Below are 22,682 nucleotides of genomic sequence, written 5' to 3' on the forward strand. Positions count from 1 at the left end.
GTTCCGGCAGGCCTACAACCCGCACGTTGTTCCGTCTATTGCGGCCTTCGGCATCCTCCGCCCTCCGTTCCAGTGAGTCCAGTCGGGCCAAAATGTCCGTGATCCTGTGCTCCGCGGTCACCACCGATGGCTTCAGGTCCAGCAACAGCTGGTCATGGTCCTTGACCCTGTCTGCCAGCTTCGCGTGATCCGCGCGTAGCAGCCCCAGGCCCGTGGCCACTTGGGCAATGTCATTGTGCAATGCTTCCTTAGTGGAGGTGATCGCATCAAGGATGGCATCCAAACGCCGGTTCAGCCGCTGTTCCTGATCAAGCTCCGGGGAGGGACTCTCACTCAGCCGAGTTGATGTAGTCGAGTCCCCCTCGCGACTCCCGGGCATCGGCCCTCCGATCGCCGCCATGCCAGGGTGCTGCATCACAAGTCCTGTCGCCCGTTTTGCGGTTGCGCCCGTGATGCTGTGCCGGTCTCCGGGCACCAGGCAGCGCAATGTCCCCGCCGACGCTCTCAGGAACAATGGCCAGGTGGACGGGCTCCGTTCCGTCACCCCCCTCCAGCCTGAGGGGGGAAGGATAAGTCTCAGGGCGGTGGCCAACGAGGGTCCCCGAGCTGCTGGGTGAATCAGGTCAGCGTCCCCTGGTCTCAGGACACAGCACCGCCAATCCTAGTGCCTCGGGCAGCCAAGTGCAGGATCTCTTGCCACTCGGCGACAACTTGGTTCAGGGCTGAAGTTCGGGGCCGTCCGACCTCCTCGCCGCCATTTTCTTCTCACCCTCGGCAACACCTCGGCCGCCTCTTCTCCCGATCTTCTCGGGGCCAGCAGTCCCCCAGCGACTCCCCGATCGCGCCCAGCTGTCCCCTTACACTTCAGAGGGCAGGAACGTCGTCTTCGGGTCGCCTAGGGTCCCGAAAACAGGAGAATTAGCGGGATTCCGCGCGGAGCTGCGAGCTCACGCCGCCATCCCGATCGGCGTCCAAGCCACGCCCCCTCCCCCGCTTCCTATACATCCTACAAAATACCACCAATCATCTCCCAGTCAGCTGGTTTCGGGAAGTAGATGGCATCTTCACCTGGTTTTTATGGGGAAGCGGGAGGCTGCGACTGTCTCTAGTACATTGCTGCATTCCCCCCTTTGACGGAGGCATGGGGGTGACTAATTTTCACATCTACTACCTGGCTACAAGGCTCATCGTCGACTGGTTCGCGGGCGGCTGGTCCGACCCGGCGTACCGGGTGGAACTCAGGTTAATGGACTTTGCTCAGATCCAAGCATACCTGTATGGGAACCGCGTGCCACAGGCTCTGCCCCGTCACCGGACGGTGCTCATGGCCTGATGCACAGCCCTCCGCCACGTAAAGTGGGACCGGAAACTCACCAAACAGACGCCCCCGTGGAGCGGAGCCTGGCTGGGGGAGGTCTCATCTCTCCAGGACTTCCGTCGTTGGGATCTCGTCGGGATCTCGTTACTAGGAGACGTCTGGGTGGGGGGCCATATACCATCTTTTGCAGACCTACAATAACGCCACTCCCTCCTTCCCTCCCAATTTTGCAAGTACCTACAACTCAGACATGCCCTCGACACACATTCCATCCACCTCTTTCCCGGAATTTAGCCCCTTGGAGGCCCAGGTGATGATGGGGAACCTAGGCGGGGAGGGGGGGATGGGTGTCACAGATTTACCGTTCCCTGGTAAACAATGGCCCCATGTCCCTAGATCGGCTCTGTGCCCGCTGGGAGGGGTCGCTGGGTCCCCTGGTGGAGGTGGATTGGAGAGACGCCCTTATGCACTATATCACACTTGCACTGCTTTTTAGGACATGGAAAATATCAATGAATGAACCTATGTTAACTTAAGGGGTGGCACCCATATGTGGCTCTGTGTCGTCATGTCCAGAGGTGGGAGAGGAGGTGCAACGAAGGCCACTGCCCCCCCAACCCACCTGCCAGCACGAAAAAGCTACTGCAAGTGCTTCTGGATTTAGTCTAGTGCCTAGAAAGATTCAGAAAGTGAGAAATCTACGTTTGAAGCATCCATTAAATTTAACTCACTCAGTGCAGACTTTAATGCCATATTTACTTGATATTTCAATCACTGTAACCTAGTGCACTTTAACAGACTCTAGGCCACACTTTAAAATAAAGTTGCCATCCAAACGTGCAGTTTGAGGAGGTGGGAGCTGTGGCATATGATGTGTGCATTCTTCTTTTCTTTGTTAATTTTAATTAAACTGTATAGGACACTACAGAGCAGCATAGCTTTTTCTTACTCATAATGAACATTTATGTTTTTTGTTCCTTGAAAAGTTATACAAATATGATTAAAAACATAGATGCCATGTCCAGCTATATATCAGACAGCATTTGATAGACGCTTCAGTTTAAGATTTTTCTACTTGGGAAATAATTAATGAAACCTAGCTATGGAGGTAGAGTAGAATTTGTGTTGTGTAATTTCACTTACTTTTTTGTATACATTTTTCTGCAACATTAAGACTTTACGTAACATGATTGTCTAAGTAATAATCTCTATTTGCACTAGGCTGCTTTATACAAAGAAGGGATCTACTTCAACAAAGTAATCTGCATCCTTGCACCAACCTCCTAGAAGGGTTGTCAATAACATAACTTGTTAAATTTGGCCAGCTATTTCCAAGTATTACGTTTTGTGAAATACAGCTTGTTGGTTGTCACTCAATTTTTCCCAATTTTTGTATCATTTAGGACCCATTGTTTTTTTGTTGGAAAGATACATCTAAGTTATCTTTGTTAACATTGTGGAATTTTTATGCGATGAACACAAAATATGTAATGTTATGTCAGGAAATCAAATCAGATTTATATTGGTTACCCTTTATCACCTATCTTTCCTCACAATCATTATCTTGATCATCTAATTCCTCTTTTTCTTTATGTACTATTTTCTTTACCCCAGTTTGTCCTGCTTTACCTCTCACTCTTGCTCTCTTCTATTTTCTTTATATATACACTTTCCATATTACTTACGTTTTTCTCTTAAACAATTGCAATAACTCTGATATGCAAGCTCTATTTCAAATGTTTATTTTTTTGTTATTGCTTTGTGAATCTTCAATAAAAAATATTTAACAAACGATAAGTATTGTAACATAATACTGATATGTATCAAGGAATAGGTGAGAGAAACAGTAAGAGTGTGGTGCGCGGAAGAGATCAGAGGGAGGTGCCGGTGTCACCATCTCATCACAGTCCTAACATTTTAGCCAACAACACATTGAATGCTAAAATTATTTAGCCCTAATGTATAATGAGCAAATCAAAGTTACAAGTTTGAGAATGCCAAGAGCTGAATAAGCATGCGTGCCTGAAGGTGTCAAACGTGTTAGTTGGCTGCTGGCAGGAATTCAGAATGATGTGAATGGTAGTTGTGCACGTTCTAGAAGCCAGAGAGGGCTGAGCCAGGGCAGCTGAGAAGTGAAGGGGCTTGCAGAGAGGCACTGGACATAGAAGGTACAGAGGCTGTAAAAGATGGTGTGGAGTAATAGTGTAAAACGATTTTATTGTCATTGTACTGTGCCAAATGGTCATAAGAGCCCCACTAAATTTACGTACCATGCCCCACGAAAACTTGACACCCCTGCTTCTGCACAAATGCCTTTAGTGTCCCTTCCTGCTCCTGTCTCTGGTCCTGACTCTCTACACCTCACCTTAATACAGTTGATTACACTCAACGATCTAAACAAGGGATCCATAAAGAGGACATGACAAACCCTGGTGCATTCACTTCTGAGTCCGTTAACCATTGTTACAGGCAAATTACCTGCTCTCCTTACAAACGCTAAGTTAAATAATTTGATGATGCTTCATGTTCCTAACTTACAATTTACCATAACGATTTAGAATTCTCGTTAATGATTAACTGTTCGTTTTCTTTGTATTTCCTTTACAGGCAAGCTGTTTTTATTGCAGTGCTTGTCAAAGTTGGTGTGATTTCTGACACAAACACCTGGGAGTGGAAAAATGTGGAAGCTGTAGCTACAGGATTGCAGGTACATTTAAAAATAAAAAAATTAAATGCTTTATTAAGGTTTACATATAAAAACCAACATGAGACTGTATGTTGTAGCATAGCATTAACAATTGTACATGTTATCCTATAGCATTTTAAACATAGTCACCAAAAAGTTTCAAGTATGACCGAGTTCGTAGCTTTCGGTTGCGAGGGAACTCCCCCCCCCCCCCCGCCCACCCAGACAAATAATATACAAACCCCACACTTCCATTAAGACAGCCGCCAGTATTGGTTTAGTCCTGAGATCCATTAAACAATTGAGTCAGTCTCTCGTATCCCCGGACTATCAGCTGCAATAGTGGTGGTTACACTCCCCCTCGTATCAATGTATGACTTACACAAAGCCCAAAAGTTCTTGGGTCGGCTTCGTGATGGCAGCAGATCACTAAAATTCTTCGTTTGCGTACATCATATCATTTGACTACTGTGCTATCGTAGGGGAGCCAACACATTGCGACTCTGCGCTTCGCCGGCAGAAGTCCCATATCCGCCAGTCTGCGTACCCTTTTAGTTATAAGTTTGGAATACCCCAATAGCTGCAGTGATGGATCCAGGGGGAGAAGCTATTCCACTATCCGTTCCAGTTCCTTAAATATTAAGTCCCAAAATTTGGCTAACCCCGGACACAGCCACACCACGTGTATAAAGTCAGCTCTCTGTTCGTTACATCTATTGCATTCAGCCCCATCCCTCAATCCATATCTACTGAGTCTTTCCGGGTTGTAATATACCTTATTCAAGTATTTGAAGTGAATGAGCCCGTGTCTACTATTCAGCGATATGCGTTTTTACTAGTACAGCAATAGGCCCACATTGCGTCGTCTATCTCCCTGCCCAGGTCTCCCTGCCACGCCAGTCGGGCTTCACTATAATTGTTTGCCCTGTCGTCCATGCACAGCATATAAATCCTGGAGACTATTCTCTGCGGAGACTCGGCCTTGATAATTTAGGATAAAGAGGCTACTTCCGGCGGCTCTGCCAGGTCCTCACCCAGGATATGTGTTAAAGCGTGTGTGAAATTTAATAAGGTGAGTTACAACTATATCTCCCGTCGCTACCTCTTCCCAGTTCTTTGCGGTGCCCCCTTCGAATAAATCCCCGACTGTCCGAACTCCTATGGAATTGAGCAACCTCGTAACTCCTCTTTCCCTACAGGGGGACTGCCAGTGGCACCGTTCTATTAATGCATGCGGAGAGTACAGTATAGCCCCCGCCTGAATTTTCAGGAGATGATGCCAAGCATGTGTTGTGGCGTTCACCGAGTCTAATATCCCAATTCTGCGATCTGGAGAAAGGAATAGTAAAACTGGTAGAGGCTGAGGGGAAGCCCCGGCCTTCTCAATACTTAAGTGTGGTGTGTCCGACTGGCCATGCATCCACTAGTAAGCGTGTGCACTTTGGGCTGACCAATAGTACAGGTCCAAATCTAGAGCACCCCCCCATGTGATATGGCAGCGAGAGGACATCCCATCGAACCCGTGCCTGCTTCCCTGCCCATGCCAGCCTAATCATCAGAGATTTGAGTCGGCGAAAGAAAGAATCCGGGAGAACCATTGAAATATTATGGAATAGAATTAAAAATGGGGGAGAACTACCATTTTCATTATGGAGACTCTGCCTAACAGAGACAGTGGCAGGCGAATCCAATTCTCCACTTCGTCCTCTTATCTGTCTATAGCCACCCTGTAATTTTTCCTGAACACCACCTCCGAATTTGTATGAATTTTGATCCCAAGATACCTCACCACCTCAGTAGTCCACTGTAGTGGATAGTCGGGCTCAAACGGGACCGTAACGGGGGTAACAGAAAATATCATGGATTTTGGCCAATTAACCTTCAGGCCAGACAAAGCCCCGAACTGTACCACCTCACGCAGCACAGTAGAAAGGTGCTGTGTAGGGTCATGCACATAGAGCAACGTATCGTCTGCGTAAGTGGAGACTACCAACTCATATTGCGAAGTCTGATGCCCTAAAATCTGTGATATTGTTGTGCGCAGACCAAGGGTTCAGCAACCAGCTCATAGAGAATAGGAGACAACGGGCAGCCCTGCCGCCTACCTCTAGTTATGCTTATAAAGTCCGTCACCAAGTTACCAATTTTTACTCTAGCCCTAGGTGCACTGTATAATATCGGTAGCAACTGCAAGAAAACGTCCCCAACCCCCATCCGTAGCAGGATCCGACGCATAAATGGCCATTCCACGGAGTTAAGCGCTTTTTCCATATCCAGGAATACCGCCACCGCTGGTATCTCCGGCCTGGTATGTTGCATAGCGCCGAACTCAGTTCGTAAAATGAAAGTTAAGATCTTGTTTGGAACAAAACCTGCCTCTTCCGGTGCAACCAATAGCGGGACGAGCAGGACCAATCAGTTAGCCAAAATCTTTGCAAAGAGTTTGGTATCCACGTTAAGCAAGGAAAGCGGGCGGTAGGATGAGCACTCAGACGGTGGTTTCCCTGGTTTCAAGATAGCAATTATAATTGCTTCGTTCATCGATGGGGGCATAGTGCCCGTGACGCACATATCGTCAAAAAGCGTAGCCAAATGAGGGACCAATAAGTCCGTAAACACCTTATAAAAGGCCACCGTTAGGCCATCTCCCCCAGCCCGCTCCCTGACTTCATACCCGACAATGCCAGTACGATTTCTTCATTCTCCACAGACCTCATAAGGAAGTCTTGGTGTGTATTCGTAAGCCATGGGAGTTTAATATACGTCAAATATTCTAATATCTCTGCTACAGAGCCGCTACTTCGAGTAGAATACAGCTCTGAATAACAGTGACGAAATCTCCCCGCTATCTCCACCTCTTCCAGCAGTGAGTTCCCTTCTGCAGATTTAATCTCTGTCACTATCGTCTTTTCCCTCTTCTTTTTTAGGAATTGCGCTAGAACCGTTCCCGACCTCTCCCCCTCGCTGTACGAACGCAGAGTGGTGTATTTGCCTAGATGTTTAATTTCCGCATCCGCGGCGTCCTGATATTCCTCCAGCCGAGCATTGAGCTCGGACGTAAGTACATCAATCAATGATCTATGCAAGTATTTAGGTCATGGTACGCTGAGTAGTGCGTATATCCCCTTTCTCCGGGTACCGCTGTCTCCACGTATTTAACAAGTCAAGTTGTATCATCAAGTCTGTGACTGTGCGTGCAGATGATGTAAGTGGACCTATCCATCTGTGGATTCAACATCAGATTGAAATCCCCAACCCACAGCTGTTCTCCCGCTCCACACCCACCAATCGTCTCTAATAAGGAAGTATAAAAGGCGGCATTGTCGTAATTCGGGCCATAGACATTAATTATTAGAAGTTCCACTCCCTTCCCTCTACATCTAGAGATCACACCGCGCCCCTCCTTATCAGTGTATAGTGGCTGGAAGAACACAGAGAGTCCGCCTCCCCCCGTTTCGTTCCGAGGCCACCGAAGTCATCTGCGGCGTCCCGCAAGGATCATCACTTAGCCCCACCCTCTTCAACGTCTACATGAGACCTCTCGCAGCCATCGCACGCCAACACAACCTCAACATCATCTCCTACGCCGACGACACCCAGCTGATCCTCTCCCTCACCAGAGACCCCGAACCGCCAGAACCAGCCTCTACGAAGGGATGAAAGACGTCGCCGAGTGGATGAAGAACAGCCACTTGAAACTGAACTCAGACAAGATGGAAGTCCTCATCCTTGGACCATCAACTTCCGCCTGGGGCGACTCCTGGTGGCCCCCAGCTCTGGGCACCGCCCCCAAGCCGACAGACCACGCACGCAACCTGGGCTTCATCCTGGACTCCTCCCTCTTGATGACCAGACAAGTCAACGACGTCTCCTCTTCATGCTTTCACACCCTCCGCATGCTTCGCAAGATCTTCCATGGATCCCAATCGAAACCAGGAAGACGGTCACCCAGGCCCTCGTCACCAGCCGGCTGGACTATGGAAACACCCTCTACGCCGGAACCACAGCTAAACTATAGAAAAGACTGCAACGCATCCAGAACGCCTCCGCCCGACTCATCCTGGACATCCCTCGACGCAGTCACATCTCCGGCCACCTGAGGAACCTGCACTGGCTCCCCGTCAACAAGAGGATCACGTTCAGGCTCCTCACCCACGCACACAAGTCTCTCCACAACCTGGGCCCCAAGTACCTCAACGACCGCCTGACCTTCCACACGCCCACCCGCCAGCTACGATCAGCTAGCCTCTCCTCGCTGCCGTATCACGCATCCGAAGAGCCACCGCAGGAGGCAGATCCTTCTCCTACCTGGCGGCCAAGACATGGAACTCCCTCCCCATCCACCTTCGGCTGACCCAGGACCACCTCGCCTTCAGGAGACAACTCAAAACCTGGCTGTTCGAGCAGTAGCGGCCCTCTTCCCCCAAGCGCCTTGAGACCCTTCCGGGTGAGTAGCGCGCTATACAAGTGTTATGATTGATTGATTGATTGGCTCTAGCTTGAGAGAAGACCTGGCGTTCATCCACATAAGCACCCCTTGCGCATGTGTAGTGAAACCTGCTGCATGTACATCTCCTAACAAGCCCTTGTAGCGCAGCATGGGGCTATCTTGTGGTAGGTGTGTCCCCTGCAAGGTCGCCACGTCAATATTATATCTCGTTAAATAGGCTAGGACCTTCCTCAGCTTTCTATGATCATTAAGGCCTCTCACGTTCCATGTTGCATTTTGGATTCAGGGGGATCAGTGGCAGTGATCCTCCTGGACCTCAGTGCTGCTTTTGACACCGTGGACCATCAGGTGCTTCTCCAACGGCTGGCAGGGGTAGGGATCACCGGTCTGGCCCTCAAGTGGTTTGCTTCCTTCTTGGAAGGTCGCACATTCGAGGTATGGGAAGGCCCTGAAAAATCATCTTCAATCCCTCTCCAGTGTGGTGTGCCACAGGGCTCTTCATTGAGCCCTACGTTATTCAACGTCTATATGGCACCCCTGGAGAGTGTGGTACTGTCGCTGGGTATCAAAATCATCAGTTATGCTGATGATACTCAGTTGGTGGTAGGCCTTTCCCAGTCGGCTTACCATCCTGACCGACTGCACTCGTGTCTGGAGAAGATCTACACATGGATGTGCAGCTCAGCTTTAAAGCTCAACGGTTCCAAGACGGAGCTGATGCTGCTGGGAAACTCCTCTCCATCTCTGTCTCCCAGCAGCTGGCCCGACTGCCTTGGACCTGTACCCACTCCCAAGCAGGAGATTAAGAGCCTCGGGGTCTGGCTTGAGCAGGACCTGTCGTTTAAAACCCATGCCAAAAAGACTGCTGGCGTGTGCTTTGGCCTGCTCCGCTCGGCTCGGAAGATTCTACCGCTGCTCCCAGCGGTCACTAGGAGACTTCTCATCCAGGGGCTTATCATCTCGCGGCTGGATTTCAGCAACGCGTTGTTCCTGGGTGCTCCAGAATCTACCATGAACAAACTGCAGCAAGTGCAGAATGCGGCCGCCAGGCTGTTGACGGGCATTCCCAGATATCAATCTGCTCGCCCTGCGCTCAAGGCACTGCACTGGCTCCCTGTGAGGGACAGGGTGAAGTTTAAATCACTTTGCATCGCCCATAAAGTCCTGCAGGGGGCAGGTCCACCTATTCTGGGGAAGATGGTTCAGCCCTAGAAAGCCCTCCGCTCTCTCCGGTCTGATCACCAACATCTTTTGCAGGTTGGGAGGGTGAAGAAAGCAAGAACTGGTGGCAGAAGGTTCTCTATAAATGTAGCCACTCTGTGGAATTCTCTTCCCCTTCAACTTCGCTCGGAAGCCAGTTTGCTTCGGTTCCGCAAGCTTTTAAAAACTTTTCTGTTTTCTGCCTAAACCCCCGCATTACTCTGTAGTTTCATTCCCTGGTGAGCGCTGGGATGCCTTGTTGGTAACCAGGCGCTATATAAAACTCAGAATAATAATAATAATAATAATAATAATCTTGCAATTGGGGACATTCTGTCCCACAACAGTAGGGTCTGTCATGGTGGAAAGTGGCGTCTATAATCTGTCACGGCTTACCATCATGTTATAAGCATGTGTACTGACCATCCATCCTAGTGACGACATACCTACAGGTTAAAATCTTCAGTCTCAAACCCCTTCCGTCCACGTCAGGGTATCCCCAACTTCTCCTGGCCGTAATGCCCTGCAATTCCCCCCTTCCTACTTTATCAATCAAACATACGTTTCTGCAACTCTTAGGAAATCCAAAAACAAATATCAAACCCTCCGTCTCCACCCCTCCCACCATAAAGCTTCCCCAGGAAGTGTGCTTCACTCGTGGGCGGATGTTGCACAACAGGTAGGTAACTAGTTCCAAACCAACAAGGTCCACACCTGCGCTCCATGTAGCCAATATGCAACATCTGCAGTTGGTCCCACCGCCCCCAGCACCTCTCGTCCCCACTCACCCAGCTAGTCGTGGCATTCCCATCGGGAAGCACAAAAATCGTAGGACGGGCGTACCCCACCCCGAAACAGCACCCCCGTACCAGTCACAAAAACTGGCATAGCTTAAGCAATAAAGCATTGAATGAACATTTCCACAATTCACAATCCATTCCCAGCAACCATCTCCCAATGGGACCCTCTTATTTGTGACTTTAGTAGTTTCCGCATTCAGTCTTGCTCATCTAATTGTCCTTCAACAGCACCCTCCTCGAGACCTCACTCCGGGCTGCAGCGTTTCTCCTTAGTCCACTCTTTCAGGGCCTTCTGCAGTGACTTCGTATCAGTAAAAATACGTGATTGACCCTGTCTGTTGACTCGCAGTCTAGCTGGGTACAGTATGGCGTAGTCAAGGTGTAGGTCAAGCAGCTGACGCTTCAGTGGGGCAAACTACTTGCGCGCCTCCTGCACCCAGATTGTGAAGTCCGGGTACAGGGAGATGTTGGAGCCTTCATACTGCAGTTACTGTTTCTTCCTGGCAGCTTTCAGCGCTGAGTCTCTGTCCCGGTAGTTGAGCCGTTTCCCAATGATCGGTCTTGGGGGGACTCCAGGCTCCGGGCGCGGACCCAGCGAGCGATGTGCTCTTTCTACGACAAAAATGGGAGAGAATGGTTCACTTCCCAAAAGCGGAACTTTCAGCTGTTCGACAAACTTCTCCATGTTGCCAGTTGGGGTCGACTCCGGAAGGCCCGTAATTCACAAATTGTTCCTACAGGAGCGCGCTTCCAAGTCCTTCGCCCTATCTTGGAGAATTTGCAACACTCTCCCCATCTGCTTATGTTCAGTGTCTATGGTCGTCTGTGTCTCCTCAACCTCCTTAATCCGTCAAGCCTCTCCACATGCTTGTCGACGCGTTCTGACATTCTGTCCATTCTGTAGGAGAGGGAGTCTATCTTAGTACCCAAAGTGTGAAAAACTGCTTTGTAAGCCTTTCTCCATTGCAACGAGCATCGAACTAATATCTCCCTCCACATCTTCATTTGCTGGGTCTGGCGGATTATCACCATCTTCCGAGGCGGTATCTTTTCCTTTTGTCTTCTTTTGCTCAAAAGTGAGTTTAGGTTGCGACATGTCGACTCTGCCCATCGTGATATGTATTTGATTCCCTCCGCAGTTTCTGGAGCAGCCTTCTAAGCAGACATGTAGCACCTTTAGTCCCAATACACAGTGAGCAATTCGTACTTCCACCTTTTTCTAATCTGAGGGGTGATCAGCTAGTATCCGGGGCCCATACTCCTCTTGTTGCTGTTGTGACTCCCTGCTACCGGGCCTCAGCACCTCCAAACAGTTTTTCAATATACTTTTCACTTGGGCACTGCACGCATGGGAGCGCAGTACTGACGTTGCGTCCCTCAAGTGCCAAGGTGTCTATCCAGCAGTCTACTGACGCGTACAGTCACTGACCACGCCTCAGACGCACGGTACTCTCCACCGCTGTCTCAACTGTTATAGGGGTTTCACACTGTATCCATCTAGGAATGCGTGCTACTGCTGTTCCTGACATGCGTCACAGAATTTTCCTTGTCCGTAGGGCGCATACACACAGGGCAGTATTTTATTTATTTTTTATTTTTTGGGGAAATTTGTTAAGCGCACAAATACCCGAGGGTGTACAACATAGCGCTAGTACCACACACGAAATGGAGCTTCCAGTCCCTTAAAGACCATCCCAATATTGTGGCCTCACTCCCAGCACTGCCAGATTGCCAGCATTAGTAGCCTTTCGATAGTGCACATTCAAGGAGCAGCCCCTGTACTGCATCTGGTGCTTTCAACACTCCCTGGTGGATGTCAGTGGCCATATGAAACTGCAGGGCCTTAAAATCAGTTGCTTCAGCTCGCTGCGCTATCCACATTGAACTTGCTTATGTATCCCCAGGCACCGCCACAGCGATCGGGCCCGCAACGCAGGAGAGAGCCGCCTCCGATGTCAGCAATATGGCGTCTCGCAGGCCCCTGACTGCCTCCCAGCAGTTGAAGCGTTCGGCGCCCCTCACCAGCCGTGCAGATCGGGGCACAAACGAACCGCAGCCTCTCTTTACTCTGGGGGTCTGTCAAACTGGCGCTCGCTTTCTTTTCTCACCAGCTGCACCTGCCGTATCTTCTGGCACCGGTTCCCCAGTCGGCTGTGTTTCACACTCGAGGCCAGGGATGCGGGCCCAGTGCAGGAACCTCCCCCCCTCCCCCCCCCCCCCCCCAGCAGCCGGCTCTCTCACTGAGCGGGACGTAGAATGACCTGACTTTCACAGATCAGGTAGGGGCAGCAGGACCCCCACAGATGCAGGATTAATGGCGAATATTGAGTTGGCTACGCAGAGCTATCGGCTCAGGCGGCCATTACCATTCCGAGCAAGCTCCGCCCCGTACATTTTTTTTTCTACCTAAGAAATAAATAGTTTCATATTGGCTCTGTTAGTTATTGAAAGAAATGCTCTCCTGGGTGCTTGGGACAGAAGAAAGAATGCCTCTACTTTGATACAGTGGTTTCCCTGTATTTTTAAACTTGACTGTCTTGAAGAGGAAAAACAAGTGGTTATGCGGTTAGATTAATTAGGGTTTCTTTTCAATTGGAGCAATAGCCTGTTCTACTTTTTGTTGCTTTGCAACGATTTGTTTGTTATAATTGAGCTAATCTCCACAGTAACCTAGAAGTCCACTTTATTGTAACTTCTCTAGTTCACATTTTGAGGGGCATTTTCTGATGTATGATGGGGGTTGGTTCAAGAATATCATTGCCTGAAAGTCAAAGCTTCTGTCTGCACCAACAGTGATTAGCTTTATAATAAAGAACAGTCGATAGTAAGCATATCCAAGGGAACTGACTTTCATCTCTCTGTTGCTGAAGACCTGTTACGTACAGTAATATTTACAATAGGCTCTGAGTAGCTCATTGCTTCCCATTTAATGGCTTTTTTTTAATCTCAGTTGCTTGTATCTTAGTTGATGGCTTTTCTTCTGCCTGTTGTGTTTCTCCACCCCCTTGTAGCATAGCTTCTAAACCATTTGATGGATGGCTTGTATCATCCGACAGCACCATACCAAGGAATTAATTTTTACTTTTGTTTTCGGTACTCTGAGAGTGCATGTGCTTTATCCTGAATGTGCAGCTTTCCCATCACATCTCCTTGTTCCTTTGTCCCTTGACAAATAAAATCATTGATTATATTTAAATGACAATAATGTTGAAATTATTGATGTGATCAGCGAACGATTCTGATATTGTATTATAGGCTTTGTGAACTATAAGTAATACAATGACGTTATTCTATGGTTCGACTCATAAGCTTATCTGTAAGCTTTTCGAAAAATGACAAAAGAAGTTGAATATTTTAGAAGTGAAGCACTTTTGATGTCAATTTGAAAAAAACCCATTTTATTTGTATTCACCCAAAGGACGGATGCTGTGGGGGTAGGTCACGTATGGAGAACTGTCCGCTGTACACCATTGAACAATAGATCTTTTTGTTAGCCCTTTGTTCTGAACGTTGAGCAAGTAGGGTTTTAGGTAGTCATGGAGGGGTGGGCGAAAGGTCTTGCTGCAGGCTAGGCTCTGTGTCCAACTCCAACTCCCCGGATCTGCACAGCCAAAGGCCATGCACAGCGGAGAAAAGGTTCAATCTGTAGGGTAAGCCTACCTCCCAACTGCTATTGTTTCATGCAGAGTTTAGTGTGACTCCACACCTTGGATACAACCTCCACTATGTATGTCCTAAGTATATAGTAATAGTGAGAGTTGCTTCTTGTGGAGAAATGGGTGTAGAACCCTGGGTACAGGCTAAACCCCGTGTCAAACTTGTCCTACGTATGGCTGAAGATAGTGAGCAGTGGAGGTTTGATGCTTGCAGCAGGTAGCACGCAAGGCTTTGGCAGAGCCTAGGCACTGAGTCCAAGACTATATATATGTACATGTGTGTGTGTGTACATATGTATATGTATGCATGTATACGTATTCATATGTATGTACATGTATGTATGCATAGCGTATGTATATGAAGGCTTGTGCATGTATGTATGCATGTATGTGCATGTATGTATGTGTGTGTATATATATATATATATATATATATATATATATATATATAAAATATAAATATAGATATATATATATATAATATAAATATAGATATGTGTGTGTGAGTGATAGCGCCCCGAGTGCCTACCCGACAGGAGAGGTGGTGCGGACTGTAAATGAGTGCCCAAATTGGGTTTATTCTAAAAGCCCAAGAAAACACCACACCTGTGAAGCTTGAGGAGACGCTTCCTAAGATGGTGCCTCCTCTCATTTGACCGGGTCCGGAGAGAATCAACTGTTGCTCTTCCGGGAACCGAGTGGTCCAGACGTACCAGAGTGCACCCCCCCACCCGGGTGTCCTGCCGTGGGGACAAGACGGTCCTTACACACATCTGTGTCGCTGTCTCTTCTTGCTGCAGAGAGTGGGCGGCAAGACAAGGAAGAATGCGCTGCGTGCCGAAGTGCAAGGAGAAGCCCGGGACGAGGCTTGGGGAATCCCTGGCCACTAAAACAACGAGAAAGGGATATTGGCTGAGTGAGAAGTGCCCCCCCCGGGAGACTGCACCTGAACTCGGTGGGCGGCAGGCGCTGAGCACTCTACATATGCAACCCTCGACCGGGTCTGGCCTGCTTGGAGGGGCAGACACAAGCAGCTGATTTAGAAAAGGAACAGGGAAAGAGGCAGGCGGGACTGGAGCAGAGCAGACGACCCAGGGCCCTGCCTAAAACTCTGCGAGGTGAGCCTGTATGCGATGGCAGTGAGCGGCCCGCAGGGACACGAAAAGACCCATACTTGAAGTAGAGGGGTGGCGGTCGGCGCAATGATGAGCCCCCCACTGCACCCCCTCCTATTCCTGCGTGTTAAGACAGGGGGCTGAGGGCCGGGACTGAAGGAGGGAAGGGCCACAAGACCACACCCAGGAGTGCCGGCCAGGCAAAGGAAGAACAGGCCTGCCAACACAGAATGGCTAACAGGCCCAGGGGAGAAACGGAGGGCCCAAACTGTGGGAAAGCACCAGAACCACCTAAGACCACATAAAACAGGCACCCACCCATTGTAAGGAAGGAAAGGACAGACTGCCCGAGATGGTGAATGAAGAGAAATCCTAGGCCGGCATAAGACACAAGGAGCGGACCGCGGTGCAGGGGGCCCACCAGGTCTTCCGCACCTCCTGTGTGGCCACCCTGGGATGCACAGCCAACGCAGGGTGCTCTGACAGAACGATAGAGACCCAAAGGATCCTAAAGGAGGGTTCAGATAGCGGCCTGGTGGACTGACCACCCCGTTTTGGATGCATGTGACAGGCAAAACAAATAAATAACACTTGTCCCCCAGTCTCCTGCTGGCATATTACACACAATATTTTACACAATCTGACCCCACATCTGGGGTTGGACAGCTGGGCGGGCAAGGCACAAGGGAGAAAATAGCTGACCCTGACCGGTCACAAAACCTGTATCAGATGAAAACGACCCCAAGCATCCCAAATAGAGGAAAATGGATCGATTCACTTATGTCCTAATTCCTCAGGCGGAGGCCGTAGAGGCCGCGCAGCCGCTCTCAGACACGGCCGTGCTACTTCAGAAAAAACAAAGCTCCAAAGAGGCGCTAGAAGGGAAAATAGGGAAGGTCTGCTCAGAGGTTGCTCCCCTATGCCAAGACCTACTCAAAGTGTCAGAGCGACGTGGTTAAAGACCTTCAAAAGAAGAGTGATGAACCTCCGAAGCATCACTGCAGATAAGATGTGGCGGCTGGAAGTTGCAGGAGACAGGGCACGGAGGAATAATCTCTGATTCGGGGGCTTCCGGGGGGTAGTGGAGGGGACCAACGTACCAGCATTCCTGGCGACCTGGCTCAGGCATATAATCTCTTCAGAACACTTTTCAACATGCTTTGTCATAGAGCTGGCGCACCGCACACTGGGAGCCCCGCCAAGATCGATCATCGCAAAATTCCTTAATTTCTTAGACCGAGGCATGATTCAGCACGAAATGCGCCACAAAGGAGAATTTAGACATGAAAACTCCAAGATCATTTTTTTTTTTATGTGAGTTTTATGCAGCGCTGGCTAGACCCGGAGGTATCAGAGCGCTTTACATAAGGTTCCACAAAGTTACAAAATTACATCAGTCACAAGTTACATCAGTTACTAGAAAAACATTTCAAGAGCATAGAAGACGAGATAAATGGAGCTTAGAAGAGAAAGGGGGTAGGGTAAAGGGGTAGGAGGGAAATAGAATGGAGAGACGAAGGAGAGTCTGCCCAAAGTTCGGCTGGGTAGGTGACGGCTGAGGGGTAGTCCACAGCCCATCTCCTCTATAGCTATCAGGTAGCTCCACCAGGCATCGGCCAAATAGCTAGGTAATGATCTTCCCAGATTATAGCTGAGAGGTCCAAAAAAAGCACTGAACATTTGACTCTGTCAAAGGTAAACTCAGGGCACTTTGCATACAATGTATGCATCATTCCCTGGGGAAAATGCACTTCTTCCACTCCCCCGATGATGCATAGGCCGGGTAGAGTAAAGACCCCCTTCGAGGGAGGCCACAATAGACCAACATAGAGTTCAGCCGGCAGAGAAAAGTCCCCTGGCCCTGCTGCGTGGGAATTGCAGAAATTAACGAAAAAGGAGCCGTGCAAGAGATGGAACACCCTACACCTTAAGAAAAGCAACTCAAAAACAGAGACGTATGACAGACATGGACGGGGACCAGGTCAGTGATGGGACTGGGGTTGTAAAAAAGGCCACATCTTCTGACGTCCACATCGGGATGTCCCCTGAACCAGAAACTGCACACCCATTGGCTGTCGAGATTGCAGCTCTGGAGGAAGATCGAGAAGTAGGGACGCAGGTAATACTGGGCGAACCGCCTGACCCGGCCTTCCGAGGGACTGACACTTGAGCACCATAGAATGGGCTCGGCAGGTACAAGCACAAGCCCCGAGTCAACAGACCAAGTTACTCTATTTTAGAGCTGATTTACTGTTTGGTTAAAAATGCATTAAGTGTTTTGAAAGGTTGACAACTGACTGGGACCGAGGGGTCGTGGACGACAGACCTCTCTATCCTCGCTGGCCAATAGTTGCTTCTCCAAGATGAAGGGGCTTGAAGCTAAGGGTGGCTTATGAGAAGTAGAGAGGGCTGTTAATGGGATGTTAAATGGGTTTTGGTTATGTTACGCCATTGTTGTTAACTTATGTGTTAGTTGCGAAGGCCCTCACAGGAGGAAGCCCCTATTGGGAAGATCAGGATGCTGAGAGCCAATCTCACCTACAAGGGGTGGGATATGTACAGGACTTATGGCTGTAGATACCCTAGCCTGAGCCACAGAGTTCAGTGTTGACATGGAATGGTAACGGACTCGGCGATAAAATTACAAGGTGGCTGGTGATGCAATTCATAAAAAGGATACACCCTGATACAGTGATGCTCCAGGAAACGTACCTACAGGCCACACAATGTACATTTCTTGGTCGGGGAACATACACGATATTGGCACACGCAGGATTTACAAGGGGGTCACAGGGAGTCGCTATACTGATTAAGAAATCTCCCCCCTTTAAAACAACACGTCTATGGCCGGATCGCATGGGCAGATATGGGGGAGTTATGTGGCAATGGGGCAGGAGAGAGGTGACCCTAATATGCGTCTATGCACCTCCAAACTCCAGGCACCCACTCTTAGTAAAATTACAGAAATTCGACTAGAAACACCGTGAACTCTTCGTGTAATTGGGGAGGGTGGGGGGGGGGGGGACTTCAATGATGTCATGAACCTGTTTCTGAACCGCTTCGTGGGAGCTGGATGGTCTTCGGCCATAACCCCACTGCCATGATTCGCCAATGCGCTTGGACTGGTTGACCTGTGGCAGTAAGAACATCCCTAAAACACACAATTCTACTACCTACTCTGGCACACATAATGTATATTCCAGGCTAGATTTTGTCTTGGTACCTGGGGACGAATTAAATGAGATAGGAAGGGCAGACTATTTTGGAGAGGGGTCTCACTGCTCACTTCCCACTTATAGTATGAATAGGTACACGGGCCCCAGCTCTAAAATAGAATAATGTCTCAGCACCTGGGACTTACAATACAGGAAAATCATGAAGGGGCTACGAGCCAACACAGAAATATATTTCTGGGAAAATAAGAACTCAGTCCCTTCTGGGGTGACAGTATGGGAGGCCTACTACAAGACAGTGCTACGCGATAGGGCCCAAAACCGCATCTCATGAGCAAAGAAAAAAAGGATTAAATCCCTAGAAGACCTAGTACACCTAATACTACACCTTGAAAGCCAGCAATCCAAGATAGGGACCCCAAGCTAGTCCAGCAACTTGCCACACTGAGACAAGATTACAGGGACATAGCAATGCAAAATGCTAAAAAGCAGAGACTGACGACACTACATCACTTATGAGGTGGGTGACAAGGCTGGGAAACTGCTGGCCTGGCTCAGCAAAAAGGAGCAACAAGATAGATAAATACGGCAGATTGCAGAGAGCCAGGATAACATTTACACTACAGATACCCAGATAGTCTGGGCATTCGCTGGCTACTACCAAGACTTTTTTATAAGGTCCGCCCCATCAGTACGAAGATCAAAATCCAGAACTACCTGGCATGGATTCAGACCCCAGTGCTGGGTGAAGAAGAGTTGCATGACCTAGACACTGACATAACCCTGAAAGAAAAACAAGAGAGTGGTAAAATTGAGACAGGGGAAGACACCAGGCCCTAACAGACTATATAAGCACTGCATAGACCTCTTTGGTCCCCACTTGTTGTGCCTGTTTAAAGACGCACATAAAGAGTAAGTTTATTATGCATGATTAATTAAAACTGTTGCATACCCATGGTGATAAAAATTCCATAAAGCGGGTATCCTACCACTAGACAGAAGGTCGGCAATGATTCTAGTAATACATAAATATGGTAAACCACACAATAGGTGTGACTCGTATCCCCCCCGGGACGACCGATTGTTTCGGGTCTAGGATCCCTCCTGGAACCTCTTTCACAGTACTGTGATTTCTTTTTTTTTTTTTTTGAAAACCTTTATTTATAGAAAAAGTACACCGCTATTCAGCCATACATCCTGGAGGCCAGGCAGCATTGAGTCAGCAGGAAAGGTCGTGCACAATACCAAGAGCAGTAGCAATCAGGTTTAATTTTTAAATTAGATCGAACTCAGAAATAAATAAACCATGAGATAGAAAGGCCCAAAAGGCCAAAAGAAGGAGGTGTGCAGGAAGCACGAAAGACAACCGAAGAGAAAGAGAGGTAGGCTGAGGACAATACAAATACAGCGGGCTTTTGTAGCGGGAGGAGGTCGGGGGTTCCACACCCAAGGCAGCACACAATAAGAGTGTCAACAGTGAATCACGTGGGGGGTAGCACAACGGGATATGCAAAGTGGAACCACGGGTAGGGGGTATTACGGGGAAGGCAGAGCCTCAGAATCGAGTTCCACGGGGGGGTCGCAAATGTCACCCCTATAGGAGTTCCAGGCACCCCACACAGACATCCACATTCTAGGCTTACCCCTGGCCGCATACACCGTCTTCTCACGTAGCATGCACCAGTCCATATTTGATTCCCATAAACTGAGCGAGGGGGGAGCAGGCGCACCCCATTTCTGGGCGATATCCCTTTTGGCCACCATGTTACCCAAGGTGACCCATCGGGTCTGCGCTACACTATAATCAGTCGGGCCCCAGATGTTGAGGAGGCATCTCCGGGCCTCAGCCGGCAGGGTCACACCAGTCACTTCTTCCATCACGTCATGCACACGTGTCCAGTATCTGGCCACACCAGGGCATTCCCATACGATATGCAGGAAGGTCCCAAGCATACCACATCCCCATCGGCACATGCCATCCGTTGACAGCCCCATGTGTATTAGTCTGGGGCCGGTGACATACACCCTATGCAGTATCTTCAGCTGCACCAGGCGGAGACGCGCCGATATAGCCACCTCTCTAGGAGAGGAAGCCGCCGACTGCCACTCTTCATCATCCACCTCTATACTATCACTCACCCAGAGCTCTCTCAATCGCACCAACAAGTCGACTCGCACGTTAATAAGTTTTTTATAAGTTAAGGAGATAGCGCTGTCCGGCATATGGCCGTCCAACACCCGATCTTCCAGGGGAGATGATTCGGGGATCGCTTCCCCCCCTGATACGTAGGGGGAAAGGGCATGGCTAAGCTGGGCGTGTCGGAAATATTCCGTTGCCGCCAGTTGGAACTCTGATTGCAACACCTCGAACGACTTGACCCTTCCCCTGGCCACCATGTCTCCAACCTTGGATATCCCAATGGTGTCCCACCTATCGAAGCCCTTAGTATGCCACAACTTCCCCAATATGTCCGAGTCAAACAGCGGGGTGGCCATGGTAACCCTATTTTGCCATCCCAAAGTTTTAGTGACTGCACGCCAGATATGAACCATAGTTTTAGTGGGACCCGTAAGCTTCCGATCCAGAGACCTGGAGTACAACGCTCTGTAGTAGTTCCCGTCACCCACGAGCCACCGATCCATAGCATAGCCTGGGTTGATCGCCGGGCCGTAGAGGCCGTGATTGAGTGCTGCAAGTTGGGACGCCCAGTAGTAGCGCCGCACGTCAGGCAGAGCAATGCCCCCATCATAGCCCGGTATAGTCAGCTTGGCCAGCGAGATCCGTGGCCTACCGTCCCACAGCAGCGCTCGCTGCAGGGATTCGACTTGCGCAAAGTATTTCGCTGGCACGGGATCCTGGGTGTTCTGCAGGGCATACAGGAAGCGAGGCAACGCCATCATTTTAAAAAGGGCGGCTCTGCCCATAAGGGAGATCGGTAACTTCCTCCAGCCATCGACGTCCCGGCGCAGCCGCTCCAATGGTGGAAGGAGGTTGTGCGAATAACGGGCTCGGAAGTCCCGCGACACATAGATGCCCAAATACCGGAAGCCCTGCTGGGCCACCTGTATAGAGCACCCCCGGGGGAGGCGCGGCGTATCTCCGGACAGTACGTATAACGAGGACTTAGCCCAGTTGATTACCAGGCCCGAGTGGGCCCCGAAGGTCCCCAAGAGATCGAAGGCCACTATGAGTGAGTGACAGGGGGAGGTGAGGTATAAAAGGATGTCGTCAGCATAGAGCGACACCCGGTCTTCAAAACCCGGGGACCACGTTATGCCAGAGATATCAGGGTGCGTTCTGATCCAAGCCGCCAATGGCTCAAGTGCCAGGGCGAATAGGAGCGGGGAAAGCGGACAACCTTGCCTAGTGCCTCTGTGCAGCGCGAAAGAGGCCGACAACCGACCATTAACCGCTACATTGGCCAGTGGAGCAGAATACAACAGTCGGACCCAGCCGATGAAAGCGGGTCCGAACCCCAACTTGGCCAAAACTGCCCACAGGTAATTCCACTCCAACGAGTCGAAGGCCATAGTGGCGTCGAGAGAGGCAAGGACAGCAGGCTCACGAAGCAGGTGCGCACGTGCCATTACCGCGTGAAGTCGCCTCAGATTGAGCGCCGTGTTCCGGTGCGGTATGAAGCCGGACTGGTCAGGATGGACCAGGTCCGAGATCACGCCCACTAACCGGTTAGCCAGTATCTTGGCCAGAATCTTAGGTTCAGCGTTCAAAAGGGAGATGGGTCTGTAAGACCGGCAAAGATCGCGCGGCTTCCCCTCCTTGTGTATCACCACGATGGTGGCCAACCGCTGGTCGGGGGGGAGTACTCCCGCCTCACGGGCCTCAAGGAACATGTTCATCAGAGGCACGGCGAGCGAGTCTGCCCTAAGTTTGTAAAGCTCAACCGGGATGCCATTGGGCCCGGGCGCTTTGCCTGAGCGTAAGGATTTAATAGCCAAGGCCACCTCGTCCGCCGTCAGTGCCCGATCCACGTCATCTCGCTCAAGATCCGAGAGGCAGGGAAGCTCAATGTCTTCCAAAAAGGAGGCCGACGCAGACTCCGGAAGGGGGTCTACAGAGGCGTAAACCTCCTCAAAGTAATCCGCGAAGGATCCAACTATCGCCGCCGGGTCCGTCAAGGATAGGCCGTCCGCACACACCAACTCCGGGACCACCCGAGACGCGAGTTCCCTTCTATCTAGCCACGCCAAGAGCTTTCCAGCCTTATCACCCGCGTCGTATATCCTGCCTTGTTGCTCCCTACTCAGGGCTTTCGCCGCATCCGT

The 22,682-nt window shown here is 49.9% G+C and overlaps 1 protein-coding gene across 1 annotated transcript in view; it reads left to right on the plus strand.

The window, feature by feature from the left end:
• Positions 1-22,682, plus strand: part of TMEM184C (transmembrane protein 184C) — a 241,245-nt gene that overhangs the window by 143,007 nt on the left and 75,556 nt on the right. The window contains exon 8 of the mRNA XM_086962270.1: positions 3,926-4,025. Coding sequence (XP_086818396.1) covers positions 3,926-4,025 — 100 coding nt within the window. The remainder of the gene's footprint in view (positions 1-3,925; positions 4,026-22,682) is intronic.

This window comes from Lissotriton vulgaris, chromosome 3_1 (genome assembly GCF_964263255.1).
Source record: "Lissotriton vulgaris chromosome 3_1, aLisVul1.2, whole genome shotgun sequence".
NCBI lineage: Eukaryota > Metazoa > Chordata > Amphibia > Caudata > Salamandridae > Lissotriton > Lissotriton vulgaris.